Source organism: Mytilus edulis, chromosome 10 (genome assembly GCF_963676685.1).
Source record: "Mytilus edulis chromosome 10, xbMytEdul2.2, whole genome shotgun sequence".
NCBI classification, from domain to species: Eukaryota; Metazoa; Mollusca; class Bivalvia; order Mytilida; family Mytilidae; genus Mytilus; species Mytilus edulis.
The window spans coordinates 59,664,060-59,682,253 of record NC_092353.1 but is presented as its reverse complement, the minus strand read 5'-3'; the positions used below and the strand labels follow the sequence as shown (position 1 = coordinate 59,682,253).

General features: G+C 31.8%; 1 protein-coding gene across 1 annotated transcript; it reads right to left on the bottom strand.

Moving 5' to 3' along the window:
- Positions 1-481: 481 nt before the first annotated feature.
- On the bottom strand, positions 482-2,101 carry LOC139492868 (uncharacterized). The gene has a single exon (XM_071281020.1). The coding sequence runs from the start codon at positions 2,099-2,101 to the stop codon at positions 482-484; it is 1,620 nt and encodes a 539-aa protein (XP_071137121.1).
- Positions 2,102-18,194: the final 16,093 nt, after the last annotated feature.

The following is an 18,194-nucleotide window of genomic DNA, read 5'->3' as shown; positions in this document are numbered from 1 at the left end:
AGAGTTATCTCCCTGTAGTGTTAGGTACCACCTTAACTTGTTGCCATTCTTAAAAGACTTTAAGATTTGAATTTCCCTAAGAGTACTATATGTTTCTTATTTTACTTTTTACGATGAGTGATGACGTCCATGTCCTTCAAGTTTCATGTCCTTGGATTTAAAACCTTAATCGTAGTCAAAGATATATGTGAACACTTCATGGACGATCTTGTGGTATGCTCAAAGCAAAGGTTTATATGATTCAACAATTAAAATCCATAAAATAAAACCAGTATCAATGTAGTTGTTCAAGATGCAAACGTTTTATCGAGGTAACTATCTTACTATTTATATAATATGCCTTCATGTATACAAAGTCTCATTACGCATTTTAAATGATAATAGGTAAAAACATTCGTCGCATTAACAAAATGAGAAATATATTGTAGGCTTAGTTGTCTTTAATCTAAGATATTATCAGACATGCTAATTTTTAATGACTTTATTCGTTTACATACGGGAAAATGAATATCTGATTTCCGTCAGCAACCCAAATATGGTCATTCAAAAGACTGATGGCCGTTGGTTTGTCAAGTTCGTTCTTTGAATCGTATAATTTGCTTTTGTACTTCAATTCTTTGTCAAGTACATACACGCTATGGTGTCGATAATCGGATACTAATATGTTCCCAGCGTTATCGGCGCACATTCCTCCACATTCAAAGTTCCTCTTTGGATTCATCCCATATATCCCCTTAAAACCATAAAGTTTGTTACATTTATCCGATTTTACCTCTAAAAGCTCTATAGAATGCAAGTAAGGTTCAATGTCTAAACGATATAAGACACACAAACCTGATTCTAAATTTTGTATGGAACATGGTCGCGTCCTACCACTTTCAGAAAATGGTAAGCTCTTAGTTACTATTCCATCTGTGTTCATCCAAATGATATTGTTTCTGCTAGTATAACATGCATAACCATATTGGTTACTTCCTGTAACATACCAAAGATATATTACTACTATATTATCTCTTATGCAAATGCAATATGGAAAATTATTTATGGTACCGACGTCTGCAAATCTTACTAGTTTTCTATTTGGAAGGAGTTTCATGATAAAGGTTTTATCCCTACGGAGAACCAAGACACAACCATCTTTTAAAATAGCAATGTCATCAACTGTCTCTGCGTAAACATCTTCCTGCAGGGTATGATCGACAATTTTAAGCAACTTCCGGTTCGAAATTATCCAAGCGTTTTTTTCAGATATTGGAACTATTTTCGAAATAAGTTTTATATCTGGGTTTATTTGAAACTTTATCGGATATTCATTTGTAATTTCATCTGATGAGCTTTCTATCAGATCATCTTCCTCGAAGTCTTCAGCATCAAACCATTCAGTATCCGAATCTTCGAAATAATCTGTTTGGGTTGATATATTCGAAGAAGATTGCAATGGTAATGCACCAGCGTCACGTTTTCCACTTCTCGTTTCAATTAAATTTCCAATTGAAAACTCCATCTTTGGTTGAAACCCCGGTTTTGGATGATTTAAGAGTTTGTCACTTGTAGAGGAACATAACTTCATTTCAGACAAACTATTAATGATATGGCTCAAACTAAACTCGGGAACCTTATCAACGTCTAAATTTGCAATTTCAGTTTGTAAGTTATTGATGTTTGACTTTTGTTCTTGTAAAGAGGTTTGATAGCTTTCGAATGCATTACGTAACTCTGACAATAAACGTTTCTCTGCAAGATCAATGTTTTGTTTCATTTTGTCTACGCTAGTTCTTATTTCACGTGTAATAGTTTCTTCGTCTTGTACAAGCTCTTTCCCTCTATCCAAAACCTTATCAATCAGTGAACTGAGGTGTTCTGCATATTTGTTCTCAAGCAACAAACCAAACATTTCTATCCGAATAGCTTCATCGGCATCTTGCAACTGACTTAGTTCGTGTTTTTGGTGTAACTGACCGATGCATTTGAAACACATGAAGTCGTTACAATCGTTGCAGAAAATCGTGTATACTTCTGTTTCATGAAATCGACACCGCAGTGGTTTCGGATGTATACCAACCTCTTGTTTTTCTTCATGTTTTAACGTATCATCCGCCATTACGGGAAGTGTAGTTTAATGTGCATACATGTCAATAGATACACACTAGACTACAGTATGGAAATATGTCATTATTGATTTTAATTGATTTAAATGTTTGAAACGAACTAAAATGAACTGTCTGTAGGATATAAATAACTCCTATTTCGTAATTAAACTGAAAGTAAATCTGTTGACAAAGGGGAGATCAGAAAAAAAAAGAATTCAATGATGCAGTATCCGAAAGTAAATGTAAAATGTAGTTTAATTAGAATATAGTTCTACATTGTTAATCCTTCTTTATACTAAGTAACTGCTAAATTTAAACAATTTTTTTTTATTGTTATCAGCACATTGAAGAGAAAAAGTAAATGAGTACTGTCTGTGTTTTACATTCATTTTATTATAATTATAAAAATATCAACAAAAGAAGTATATCAATTTGATCAAAAATTTAAAACCACACTTTATACATTAATGCGTCCGAAGCATTTTTTTCTGGATTTACCTTCATCAAGAACGCCCGAAGCCGAATATTTGAAAGCCAATGATGTATAAATCGAAACAGACGAAGAGCTATATAAACAAAAATGACATCAAATAATAGCTAAATCCTTCAAAGGCCAACTTTGTCTGATGGAGTTGAAACATTAGTTTCTTTATAATTTCAAATTTATAAACGGGATGGTATATCAATGGACATAAAAGAGGGCCGAAAGACACCTGAGGGACAGTCAAACTCATAATGAACGATAGCGGTAAAAATCAAATATATATTTTTTTGTGAACAAAATGGCACCCCTGTTATCTGGTTACGTAAATTATATATACGATGGCAGAGACGCATTAAGACTCGACATTAAAAAAGTGACGAAACGTTCCATATGGGTCAGGATACCTAATAGACCTTGCGATGAGGAACTCAGATGACGTAATTAAAAAACAATATTAGTCCGCCATACAATTGTGGATGCTGTGATTTTAAAAATGGACATAAATGAACTGTTTTATAGAGCTGATGTGATGAGAAAAGAAATATGTAGATTTGACCTGAAATAAATTATTAGAAAGGACAATTTTTTTATTGAGTTTTATGATGAAAATTTTGGGATTATTTCATGTGGAGAGTGACATTTTTCACCATCTTCCGGGGTCCAGCAATTTGCGAAAAAAGTGATCTCACTTGCCACCCCGAAAATTTAACCAGACATGTATAAATGTATCAGCTTCGATATGAGCCATCACACATGTTCCAGTAAACGATATGGACTGAGCAACGGAGGAAAACGTTACCATTACCGCCTATGTAGAATTAATTAAAAATGTTGACCCATATCCTATTTTCTAAATAGTTTGCGAAATTTAATTTGTTAAAGAAAAGTTTTGGTATGCCGATTCAAATATCAATACTTTCTATATTGTGGTGGTGTAGAACATGAAAGACATTGTACCACAACTGAAGACAGATTATGCAACTGGAACGCCTAAACCCGACGGCTCTGAGAAAAAAGTAGTGTTTTATCATATAAAAATAATTATAAAAAAATCTTCTTTTAATATTTTACAGATTTGTAAAAGCGTAGGTCGTCTCCACGCTTCATTCAAAATGTTCTTCGGTCAATGCTTTTTTACATCAATAAAATAGGAAGTAAACAGAAGCAAACAATGCTTAAATAAAAAGCAGTTTATGAATTACAATGAACAAGTTGATGTATGAATTTAAATTATTGATGTTCTTAATAAAAATAAAAAGTAACGACTTTAACAATGAAATATTTATACTTCCAGTTTGTTTTCATCTCCGTAAAATATTTGGACACGCTTTCAAATTTTACAATAAAAGGATACTTGTATCTGAAAATATACAAAAACAGTTTCGACTAATCTTCTCACTTAATATACTTTAGTCTGATCTATTTTCTTCTATAAGACAACATGTACAGAATATCGATACAATATTACTTTGTGACAACACTTGATTGCCTTTATTGGATCTCAGGATATAATCCATTATATGTACGGTCAGGATCTCTCTGATTAGTAGGATCTCTGTTATTTATAGCGATACGCAGTGAAAAATTGTACACATTAGTTAAAGCTTATTATGTCTTAAAGGATTATGTTCATGGTGTTGAAAGAGGCTGAACTATATTATTTGGTTAGCTTGGGTCAATATTTTCATTCTCTTTGATTGTAGAAAAAATGAAGATATAAATAGTGGCCTCAGTTCAATCGAAAAAAGTTTAACCTGTTCAATAATTGTGAAGACAACAAAAAATGCATATAGATATGTAGGTTAGTTAGAGTCAAATGCAAAAAAAGAGACAGAGGTTACATTCTGCTAATGACTTCATTCTTTATTCAACTAGGAATAACCTCGGACAAGAGTACATATTAAAAATAAGAAATGTAAAAACAAACAAAAAAGCGAACTTGTTTAAATTTAAGAAAATATTCGAACCAAAGCTATGAAAATGAGTGTGGCCATTAATTCTTTTTACCAATATGACGTTTATGTTTTTGATCAGTCATTTTGTAATTGTTGTATCTCTTATTTAATATTTTGATTTATTTTTTTATTGTTATTTTATCTTATTTTGAATTCGTGTAGAACTGTTTTAGTTTTTGTTTGTAGTAATAATTGACTTATATAACTATAAGTTGAATGGACCATTTCATATCTTCATATTTTATAACCAAGTAAATGTTTACAAGTAGCGACAGGCAAAGTTTTCACAACGTTCACCAGTTACTATAGTTTTGTTATTGTTAAAAAACTAAGGTTGCAACAACCTCAGGCAAAGTTGACCTTTGACAGTATTGTATTGTTTTATGCTTTTCTCAGGCTTGTTTCCTCCCTCGTAACATACGGGTATCTGATTCTTTCAATGTTTCAATGCTACACTACTGCTTTAGGTAAGGATGAATGATGGCACCTGTAAAAACGTTTAAACCCGCTGCTTTTTTTTCACTTGTCCTAATCAGGAAACTGTTTCAGTGGTTGTCATTTGTTGATGTGGTTCATAAGCGTTTTTCGTTTCTCGTTTTTTTTTATATATAGATTAGACCGTTGATTTTCCCGTTTGAATGGTTTTACACTTGTCATTTTTGGGGCCCTCGCTTGCTATTCGGTATGAGCCAAGGCTCTGTGTCGAAGACTGTACTTTGACCTATAATTATTTACTTTTTACACATTGTAACAAGGATTGGAACGATGGTATGTCTCATTAGCATGTATATACCACACCTTTATTCTATCGGAGTCTAAAGTCAGCAGATGATGGTCAACGAACCAGTATAGTCCTTTTTTAAAAATAGGTACAGCTGCTGTGAACATGTGAAAATTAAATAAATGATCCATTCGAAATATCATATTCAGTTAAAAGAGTTTGCAGCAGTCTTAAAAAAAAACCTTCTGAAAATAAATATGCAGATTGATTAACATCTCTTTGACTAATTCAAAATGACTAACATGTAGTTTGTGGGGATCTGGATGGGGGTCCATCAATTCTGTATTCCTTAACAATTTCTGTTTCTGATTTATTTTTACCCTTATTCTCTATTCTTAATTTATAATTTGGGGTTAGATTTTTTTGACTTGATATTCCTAATACAAGAAAGTATGATTAGTGACATCATGTTTTATCTTATAATCCCCAGGGTTCATATAGAACTATACAATTTCTTCATTAGAATCTCCTGTAAAACATATAGCTAATATTCCTCTTTACTTGCTACCAAACTTTAGTTAATGAAGTGGATTTATTGCGTTTACAAATGAAGTATGTTTTATTCTAATATATAAATCTTTGACAAAGCGGATACATTTACAAAATAGACTTTAATATAGAAGATAGAAGAAACGTAAAGCACATTTAATATAGCTTTACAAAGTTCTATTATCATAACATATATTTTTCATGCATAGAAAACATTGATGTACAGTATGAATGCATTAGTGGTTAACGTCCAGTGGCAAACATTTCATCAATATCGCGACGGCAACATGTTGATGTAACACACATTGTACCTTGAAAAAGTAAAGTTAAATAGGCATAGACGGTATAACATGGGATGGTTCAAAAACTCATTAAACAGGTACAATTTTGGGGGGTCTGGAAAGGATAAATTAATGATGTTTTTTTTACTGATGAATGGAATTGAGCGTCATAATGGTCATTTATGACATTTTTTATAAATCAAATATATATTTCGAAAAAAATATAATTGCAATTTAACTCTGATGATTATACCACAGCTCATTATTTTCATAAATAGTGATTGATTGTTTGGTTAGTCTCCAAGGCAATTGTCAGCACTATTAAGCTATTTTGTGACGGTCAGTTTTCATTAATGGAAAAAATCGGTGTGCCTGGAGAGAACCTCCGACCTGCAGTAGGAATACTGACAATCATAGTCAACTAAGATTGATTCAAGCGTCCTGCGATGTTCTGGACTGTAAGTCACAACCTAAGTGTTGACAGGCTAATGATACAGTAGTTCGATTCTGTAATAGAACTTTAAGGGGTTAAGAGAAATGACATATTGAATATCAAGTTCTTAAAATGAAAATTTGAGAAAAAAGCCATGTTTTGTAAACAATTGTAGTTACATCTGATATGTTCTTCTTACCTCTTTACAAATAGACTTCTTTCATTAACTTGTCACCTAAATCTGTGAATTTCTGATACCCAAGACGTACTGTTAAAAGCATTTTGTAATTTGTTTTTACACCACTTCCGTGTAGTAATGATTTTAGCATCATTCAAGAAATGTAAATCAATACTGTCAACACTGTTAGTGTTTACAAGCTAGATTCTGAGAAAGATTTTTTTTTATAATTCAGGCAAGATCTGTTTTGAGACTTGATACAAATATATATTTTACAAATGCATTCGTTTGTTTATAATTGTTTTCTGTACGTCTAAACTGATGGAATGAATTGCTATAAACAGGCTTAAAAACATAAAAACACTCGAAATGACAAAACGACTTTCGTAGACTTCGAAATGGTAAGACGGGTGGTGAATAAAGACCAAAATGCATTTGACTTGCTTATGTTCGTATCGTATACGTCGAGAGACGAACAACTATATACGGAGAGTCGAATTAAAAAATAGAAATAGATTGAAAAAACAAAAAAAATATTACTATTTAATAAAATTTTATTTTATGTACCATTAAGATAAGCTTATGTCCTAATAATTATTAGATTCAATGTGTTGCCGGACCTAATCATTATAATTTCATGAATTTTTAAAAGAGAAATGCAAACAATAAATAAAATTGAGAATGAATATGGGGAATGTGTCAAAGAGACAACAACCCGACCATAGAGCAGACAACAGCAGAAGGTCACCAACAGGTCTTCAATGCAACGATTAATTTTTGATCATGGAAAATGAGAGTGAACACAACAGCTGTTCTAGCACTATGAGATATTTGAGACATTAACAACTTGTAAATTCATTTTGACATTTGAGACATTGATGATCAACAAAATATGAAGCCACGCATATTTGTTAATCATTCATTATTGTGAAAAAACAAAATAAGAAGCCATTAATAGTTTTTAATCATTTATTAATGTAAAACAAATAATGAAGCCATTAATAATTTTTCATTCATTATTTAATGAATTTGATAAACTTTTTTTATTATAATTTTCCATGAGTGTATCATTGTTTCGCATATAGTCAAGATATATGATACAAGATACATATTTTTCAAATCACATTTTGACCTTTAGATGTCCTTTAAGTTTTTGCTTGTGTTGTTGGATTATTTTATCATTGATATATACGATCTGCTTCTTTTATTCATATCAACATTTGTTGAAAATAAAACGAATATTTATACTCTTAGACTAATTTGGAGAATAACTCTGGTTGTTCTTGATTTTCTTGATTTGACAGAAACCAATTGATTTCGACTCATTTATCAACAGTTAGAAGTATTACCATATCAACGCTAAATGCTGTATTCGGCGTTCAAACGATATATTTAGCCCCAGACAACTCAGAAACGCGATAGCTTACGAGTTTACGGTTTTATTGCTTTTCTAAGTCCTTAGAGAGAAATTTAATCGAATATTTATTGACCATTACCATTGAACCCAAGAAAGAAAGCGTTAAGAAAACAAAACACGAAACTAAAGAATATATACATTAGGGATTTTCCATTGTTGCAATGTGAACAAATGAATTATAAATAGAACATCATTTATAAGGGGATTTTAGTTAATGATGGACTGTTATCATTTAATGATTATTTAAAAAAAAGTAAATCTCTATTTTGAAATCTTGTAGATAGACAATTATTTAGCTTGCTTTATTTTTATATGTATGTATAAGGGTTGCTTTTAATAATATATTTCAGCAATTTTATGAAAATTAGACAGAATAATTACTATACAAAGTCAGGAATATTAAAAAGTTTGATGTGAATTTGATTTTGCCATTTGATAAAGGACTGTCCGTTTTGAATTTTCTTCGGCGTTCGGTATTTTTGTAATTTTACTTTTCACTTGTTCATTTCACCTTTTCTCAATCAGTTGTAAATCCTTTGCAGTAAAAATATTATAAAAAAGAAGATGTGGTATGATTGCCAATGAGACAACTATCCACAAAAGACCAAAATGACACAGACATTAACAACTATAGGTCACCACACGGCCTTCAACAATGCATGCATCTCCTGTACGCGCAACCGTTCGTTGTTTGGTTTTGATTATATAAGTACTTTTTGTATAAGTTTCTAAATTAGAAAAAATCGCATCAAAATCACCTAAAATTGTAAGAGCATTTGGTGCAGCACTCCTTATTCCTCAATGCACATACCTAGTGCGAGTGTCATGAAAAGGTATTCCTCAATGCACATACTTAGTGCGAACGTCATTAAAAGGTATATTCTTTAATGCAAATACCTAGTGCGAACGTGTTTACTTATAGTTATCAAAGGTACCAGGATTATAATGTAGTACGCCAGACGTGCGTTTCGTCTACATAAGACTCATCAGTGACGCTCATATCAAAATATTTATAAAGCCAAACTAGTACAAAGTTGAAGAGCATTGAGGTTCCAAAATTCCAAAACGACCAGTTAAAATACCAGTGTGTGCAAGTTTGGCGTGTTCATAATTGAATGTTCATGAATTGAAAGATCTGTCGCTCCGTCGATATTTAAATGATCTAGTTTATATAATCCATAAAGGATGTGTTTCGTAATAAAGTTAAATTTATAATACCGTATAGCGATTGTCGAAAAAGAATGCAGATGTTGAAACATTTTATCTTCTAAATAAGAACGCCGTGAAAAAAAGACAATACAGGGTTAGTACACTAGTCCCGTTAGTCTCAAATTTCGAAAAATCAAGATTGTTAATTGTTGGTATTGAACAAGTGATTGAAAGTGATCCTAAATCGTCCAGATCATTGCACTCACAAAATCTAGGACAGACATGCAAGCCACTCACAACTCCTGTATTAAGTTGATGAATTATGAGCAATAATATAAAAGTGGTTAAGAACCTAAAAATAAAAAAAGGATATTCATGCAAACAAGTGAATGTTACCATACCTTAAGAAATCACCATTATACAATTGAACATGATTTTCTGTAAATTTATGTGTAAATTTTTTTTTATCGACTCAAACATCTCAGAAATTCTTAGGATGTCATCTCAAAGGTTGATAAGTTGGCATCTTTGTTAGTATAAACACGAAATACTAATATATTCTATCGAGTCCTTGTGTGTAAATTGTTCGTTTTTGAAATTTTTGTAACTTGGATAATTTTTGTATACGTTTATGTATGATATTACTTAGATATGCTAATCTGATTAAACGCAGTTTACATTTATTTAATAGCTGATGCAATTTAAAACTTTGAATCATACTTAAAATGATATCCCTTTTCTTGCCTTGATGTATTATATTAATGTAGACTACGGTTACGTGTAAAACTTATATCTTTCTTGTTGGGATGTCCTCTAGCATGTGTATTTGTTGATGACTTTCTGGTACGGTTTATACTTAATACTGACAGATTAAGACCAGTATGGTTACATCAAATATTTATGCCACTAATAACCAAATAAAATATGTTGATGAGCATATTTCTTTGTTCATTTTTATCTCGCATAATAATTGTTAACATTTGCACTAAGACCATTAACCTTAACTGATCCGGAGAAAGAAAAACATGGAAACAATGAACATAAATACTCACTGTTTTTTTTTGGATACTGCGTTTTAAATATATTCATATCTGTTTACATCATATATCAAAATTTAAATCATTTAAACTGAAAATTGTAAAATAAAATCTACTTCATTACATATTTTTCATGTAATTATTTAAACTTGATGTAAACATTTGTTTAGGCATTATTCGAATTGGATTACAATAAATATAAATCTCATTTTAACATTTTTTTTAAAATGAATTAGATTGATTGTTTGTGTATTTAGACCTGGGGATAGTGTATCAGGTGTTTTAACCAAAAAAATAAAAACATATAATTATATTACTTGCGGCTCAGAAGATGTTATGTCTATAGTAATTTGGCGTCTGTATTTAAACCATTTATCTAAAACCAGAAGTGCATTAACTGTAATCTACAGTGGTATGCTGTACCTATACCAGCGGTTGATGTATCTTAAATTTACACAGACTTCCACAATTATTACTTAATTTTGTCTATATTAGTTACGGCTTGTATATAATTTAAAAAAAAATATTGAGAAAATTGAAATACGCGTATTTTGAGATATATGCGGTGTACAAATATAGAAATTTAAAGACTTGCATCAATTTTTCATGGGGTAAGTGCATAAACCCGTGTCTAGATTTATTTTGATTATCTGTATCGTTCAGTTGTTGTGACATATTTGTGTATTCACATGTTTAGACAAAAACGTAGGATGACTGTTTCCTCATTGCATATGAATAAAAGAAGACGAAAATTGTCACTTTCAACAGTTGCTTTCTGCACCGCCAATTTAGTAAGAGAAAATCAAGTGCCATTCATGGTCTGTCATGTAACATCAAGTTAATAACTGCCTAAAATTGAGAATGGAAATGGGGAATGTATTGAAAAGATAACAACCCGTTCAAACAGCAAAAGACCACCAATGGTTGTTTAATATAGAGAGAAAATCTCTCATTGGAGGCAGGATGGATAATATAACATTTGTACTATGATTGCTTTATTAAACCAAGAGTTCCAAAGGGTGAAGTTGAAATCATCCCTTCGTAAATTTTACGGACGCAATCACGAGTTGGTTGACCGTTATGGAATAACCGTTTCACAAATGATATCGGATATGTTCCTTACGTCGTAACTACAATCCCCTTCCCTTTCATGAATGTGACCTACCGAATTAGACTATTTACCGGATTTGTTATCACATAAGCAACACGACGGGTGCCGCATGTAGAGCAGGATCTGCTTACCCTTCCGGAGCACCTGAGATCACCCCTAGTTTTTTGTAGGGGTGTTTTACAATCCATATTAGAATCTTCACCTTAACACTGATTAGCATGGAGTCTAGTATTCAGTAAACTGAATTGTTAACCACTTCGCCTTTTCAGAATCTAAAGAACTAAGGGTAATTTCATTGTTTATATACCACGTTACGTCATTGTCTGATTTTTTTTGTAGTGTACTACCTTTTAGTTCATGTACACTTTTGGAAATATTACAAAACATGAGGTAAATGTTAGAACGGCGAATTTTCTAGATACAGAAAACAACTTCTTTTATCCTGGTATATATACTTACTTTATTTAGGACAATAAATCCAAATAAAAAATGTTGACATGAATTCCACTGACCAATGCAAACCCACCTGTAGGACAACAACTTTTCAAGAAACAAGTTTATTTCCAAAATTATCATTTTAAGTATACCTGAAATCTAACCATTAAATTGATAAGGAATTTTTCCTTTCCTATTTTCCATTCCTATAAGTTTCGTTTCCACTTTCCAGAGAAACTGAAGTTACCATCTGTAAAGCATTTGACAAATTTTACTTTAAGCAATACTGACCTTAAAATTGAGATTTGCCTTTTAACAGGTTCCATATATATAAGTTTTATTTTAATCAGCTAATCTCAATTTACCACAAGTAAGCATGTGAGAAATGACCAAGCGACAACTGTATGCTACCTTTTTCCGGTTATGCATTTGGGATCGAAATTATCATTTGTGATAAATGTCTATTAAGAATAAGAATGAAACAAATATCAAATACTTGAAATTAAAGAATGAAAGTAAGGCCGTGTTCACATTGACCTAAACTCGGTGTTGTGTAAGTGTAACTTACACGTAAGCTAAACAAAATTACGTTCTCATTGATAAAACTCAATGTTTACATGTAGTGTAAATCATGTTTTGTGTACATGCAGTCGATACTCGATGTATGCCTTGTGTAGATTAAGTACACAAAACTAGGCATTTAAAACATTAGTTTCACCGTGTATATTTAAGAAAGAAACGATGTTTGAATAAAATTGATATTTATAACAGTTATTAATAAAGTTCTTTGTAGAAATACATGTATTTGAATAATATAAGAAACAAGTCTAGATGTCCGAAATAAGAAATACATTGGTCCGACTTTTTCCACGTTCACATCTTCCCGAATCAACTTGACTTACATAGAAATATTTGCCACTGGTCTTTAATCAAACAACGATTCACTCATAAATGCATTACTTAAAAAGTGTGAGGTAAATGTATTATTTGTCTAGTATTTATCTCGGATGCGTTAAATTACACCTAAAAGTAAAAAAAAATTACCCCCTCCCCTTGCCGAATACTCATTGGAGAAGAAATACCACTTGAATAAACAAAAAAGATAGAAATAATGTCATCCCTAATATATCCTTCTTCTTCGTCTGTAAGCACACTGCTGCAGCCTACGTTTTTCTAATGCTTAATCCAGACATCTTTAGTATATTTAAACTACTGCAAATCATCAAAATTGCTTCCATAAAGAAGCAACCACTTAACTTCAAAAAGGGGGAGGAGAGTATTTTGTTTACTTATCTGAGTCAGAAGTTTTTCCGCGCAAACGTTTTATTCCGTTTTTTTTTCGATGCTGATATGTATTTTTTTTCCAACATTTAACACTATAATGTATGGGGAAACTCTTGATTCAGAATTTTTTTTATCCTGCATCTGTAGAATCAGATTATTTTCCAATTGGGGTTTAGAATAACCCCCCCCCCCTTTCCGATTTAAAGTGAAATGGTCGTTCCCTTACTGCTACCATAGTTGTCCGAAAAGTTTGCATTCTGTTCTACGTAATGAACATTTAAATGACATCGAGTTTACAAGTGTGAAAACACGTTATGTACAGGTAATTATACAAGGTGTATAGATTGGAACAAATTTAATGTGAAACCAATGTGCAGTATATTAAACTAATTGTAAACAAGTTAGGGTTGAGATCTCACAAACATGTTTAACCCCGCCGCATTTTTGCGCCTGTCCCAAGTCAGGAGCCTCTGGCCTTTGCTAGTCTTGTATTATTTTAATTTTAGTTTCTTGTGTACAATTTGGAAGCTAGTATGGCGTTCATTATCACTGCACTAGTATATATTTGTTTAGGGGCCAGCTGAAGAACGCCTCCGGGTGCGGGAATTTCTCGCTACATTGAAGACTTGTTGGTGACCTTCTGCTGTTGTTTTTTTCTATGGTCGGGTTGTTGTCTCTTTGGCACATTCCCCATTTCCATTCTCAATTGTATTAGAGAATACAAAAATATATTGACTGAGCGATGCATATGTCTATCAGCAAGTAATACATGCATGTTCTGGATAATAACACGTTATTTCTTCTGTATGTTTTTGAGTACAACATCTGCACGATATTTCAAGGGCTATGTCATTAAATTCGAGTAAAGATAAGAACACAGTGATTTATTATAATGAGAGACCATTGTGTGCTACCACTTTGACAATCCGAATTGTTGGTGTTGTGAACTTCGAGTTACAAATCCGGAGATTTCAGTTCACTACATACTAGTCAGCAAGAAAACTAATTAATTCATTCCATGACAATAACATTCTTTGTTACGTTTTATATAAATATATGCATACATGTAGCTACTCTTCTGTTTGAAAAAGTAGCCGAAACAAGTTAAAAAACATTTTGTCTGGCCCAATTAACGATTCAATTCTTTTTAGAGACAAAACCATTGGCGCATAATTCTTTGAAACCACAAAATGAGTTCTTAAATATATATTTAAATTATAAAAAGGTCATAACAAATAGTAAAACAAAAGGTTGATCAGCAGTATACTACAACTGTACTACTTTTGCCTTTATTTAACCCTGGTCATAATGTTGCAAGTTGAATGGTCGTTCTTTTTTACATACAGTTTGTTACTGTATGTTTGTGAATTACTGACACAGCTGAAAACGTGTCTTTTTCATTTTTAGCCATAGCGTTGTCAGTTTATTTTCGATTGATGAGTTTGACTGTCCCTTTGGTATCTTTCGTCTCTCTTTTAGCGTTAGGGATAACATTGAGACATTAATGATTAGTTTTTATTAACGATAAAATACATCTTGAACATTTTTTTTGTGATAGAAGACTAGAAATAACGATTTATCAATATGCAAAAAATTAAATAAATAATAAATGATTTGACGGTTAACCCCAAATCACAGTTAACCACACCAAAATTCATTATCCACGTCAAAATTACAAAATTTAACAAAAGAACAAAAGAAATAGATCAGAATGTTTTATTTGAGAACATTTAAGTAAATACAGTATTTTACAAAATATTTGTGTACGTCACAAATCTATATACATGTCAATATTAAGCTGTAACTCAATGACCCCGAAAAAAATTCTTCAGTCTAATAAAAATATTATGATCAATAATTTCATAGAATTGTAATATTACACAACTGTGAATATCATACCAGATAGGGTCGGATTTTTCAAATGTACGATTTAAACCCATATAACATCAATTAAATCCCATTCATATTCTCCTTTTTTCGATAGAGTCATGTATTTTACTGACATAATAAATTAATGTTTTAATGTCAGTAATACGTGAAAATTGTATAAAACATTAGATTAATTGAAGATGTTTATAATTTCATCCTCTCAGGTGGGTCACTAACTATCTAAAGTGTTGAATTCGTACAAAGAAAAAGTTTATTCTAACTTCCATTTGAATACTCTTGTTTAGAGGCATTAAACAGCTTTGTAAAAATTAAATCAATTAAACAAATAGATAGACTTAACGATGTATATGTAAAGAAGCAAAACATACGTGCATGTTCTGGACAATAACAAGTGATTAACCAAGATTTAATCCAGAATGCTTTTTCCAAGTCAGGAATAAGACAGTTGTTTTTCATACGTTTGATGTGTTTGAACTTTTGATGTAACAGTTGCTTTTTGATAAGGGACTTTATAATTTGAATTTTCTTCGAAGTTCGATAATTTCGTTATTTTATTTTCCCCGTTCCTCGTACAACATCATTGCGATTTTTCTGTAAGTACCTGACCTAAGTTTCACTAATTTTGAAAACGAATTACTCAATAAGATAGAGAAACCCCTGTAGGCTAGAATTCTGAAGATCTCGATGTTTGATTAAAACAAACCTTTGTCCAACCCACGCAGGATTGGTAAGTCCTTAAAAAAGAAAAACAGTCATTTCCTAACAATATCAAGTTTTGTTAGTACTCTAAAATTCTTCATGTTAGGTGTAAAAGTAGCAGAATTAATTTTAAAAGCTTTATGTGTCAAGCGACTAGGGATTGGATATAAAAAAAGAAGGTCTGATATGATTTCCAATGAGACAACACACCTAAATCATAATTCAATGACGCAATACACGGATAAGTACTACTAAAAGAATCATAAGATGATAAAATTATTGTTGCAAAAGAAATTATTGAAATAGAATTAAAAGCATTAAGACTGAAACAATGGATAATATTACTTATGTGATGAAGATAAACTGCAACACACTCGTCATTGAAATAAAATATAAAGAAAGATATATTTGAATTTAATCCATGTTCAATAACAAACTGCATCATACTATATATACCAACAATAATGTGTGAATAGTACACGAATGCCTTACTCGCACTTTCATTTAATAAGTTCAGTGGACCGTGGAATTTGGTCAATCATTTTTTTGGCAATAAAATTAGAAAATTAGAAAATTAAAATTAGAACGACCATATCATAGGGAACATGTGTACCAAGTTTCAAGTTGATTGGACTTCAACTTTATCAAAATCCATTTAAAACACTTTAACCAAAAACTTAAACAAAAAAATTAACAAAAACTTTAAAGAAACACTGTAACCTGAAGTGGGAAAGACTAACGGACGAACGGAAAAAGGAACGGACGCGCAGACCGAAACCCAAACAATTCCCTTAGGTGGGATATACAAATAAATAGCTTTTCCTCTTTTATACAGAATGGAAACTATCCTGTAAGAAGAAATACAAATGTATTGAGACTCTTTGCATCGCATCTACAAAGTTATAACATAAACTATGACAAATTATAGATGAATTTGATAACATAAATGGACAGGGGAGAATTCTCTAAAAGCTGAAAACAGTAATTGTGACTCACTACAATTGTTTTATAACTCAATGTTGTACGACACTACATCTAATTGCATTTCAATCTTAAGATTTCTCTATGCTGCTAGACAACAAAAAACCAATCGGTCTTTTGAGTGTCAGAAAATCGATTTCTATAGCAAACATTATTTCATTTAACGGCAATAACTCTGCCATAGCCTGACCTAACTGCTTAACTATAAGGATTCTTACTCTTTATAGTAATCCCAATATTAGATAAAGAGATCGAAGAGAAATGAAAGTAATTTTCTTTAAATGGCACATGTCTCAATATAGATTGAGAGAAGTAATAGATATGGCGTTGACACTACTGTTTTCTTATTTACAATTTTAAACGTTTTATAATCAGAAATGGAATAGGAAAATATTATTTTGGAAAAGAAAAAATAATAGTTGACTTCATGTCGTGTCTTTTTCAGCGTTCTATAAACTCATCATAGATACCAGAATTGAAATTTCATATTTACGCCTAACACGCGTTTATACCGGCGTCACACATCAGCGTTTAGCTCCAACGTACGTCGGGCGTGTTAAAAAATCGTGTACGCTGCCAATACGTTAGTAGTTTTGGATGCATTCAACCTGTCAATCATATCTGTAACGTGTGCACAACGAGCTTTAAGGTGGCTCCGGCCTTTTCGAAATTTTTATCAGAAGTGCCGTATTTTTTGTTATTTTATTCTTTACAGAAAGTGAATCAAATTGGTCGAAAAAATAGGGGGATACGGACTATTTAAGCTCAAAATTTTACTTTTAAACAGGTATGTAAAAGGGACCATTTTTCAATGAAATGATAGGTAAAATAGAGGTGTTGTAATATAAAAAAAAAAAGTTCTATGACACTTGGTCCAAAACTGTATTATAAAAAGCTGAAATATAACTTCAAAGAATGAGCAAATGAAAAAAAATATTTTGCCTTAGAACCCAAATTTTGGCGGGAAAATAGGGAAAATTGTTGAAATGTCATTTTGAGGCTTAAACAGATACACATAATAACGAAAATATTCTTTTAGTGACATAACTATAATGATGAAACATTTCTTATCAATCAAAATATTAAAAAAAAATATCGAATTAACGAGAAATAATTTTCGTGTGCATTGTAATTTATGCGTGAAATTATGCGCAGTCGAATAGTCCCGATCCACCTTAAGCTAGTATTGGGCGCTCGAGAAGCGTACCTACGCGTTTATCGGGCGTTAAAAAACGTATGGTGGCGTATGCCTGGCGATTGTCTAACGTAGGTGGAATCCACGCTAAGAAGAAAAAAAGGTTTCTTGAACGTATTAAGTAAGCGTCTCGGTCGTCTCTTGGACTTTTTATTATGGGGTGTTTGTTACAAACACACCCGCATACGTTTTAGGTAAAGTCGAACGATCTTGAAGCATATACAACGTGCCCTTAACGTGTCTCAAACGTATCTGTAGCGTATGTATTATGCTTGAGCTGCATGCAAATTTTCATGCTGCTTAAA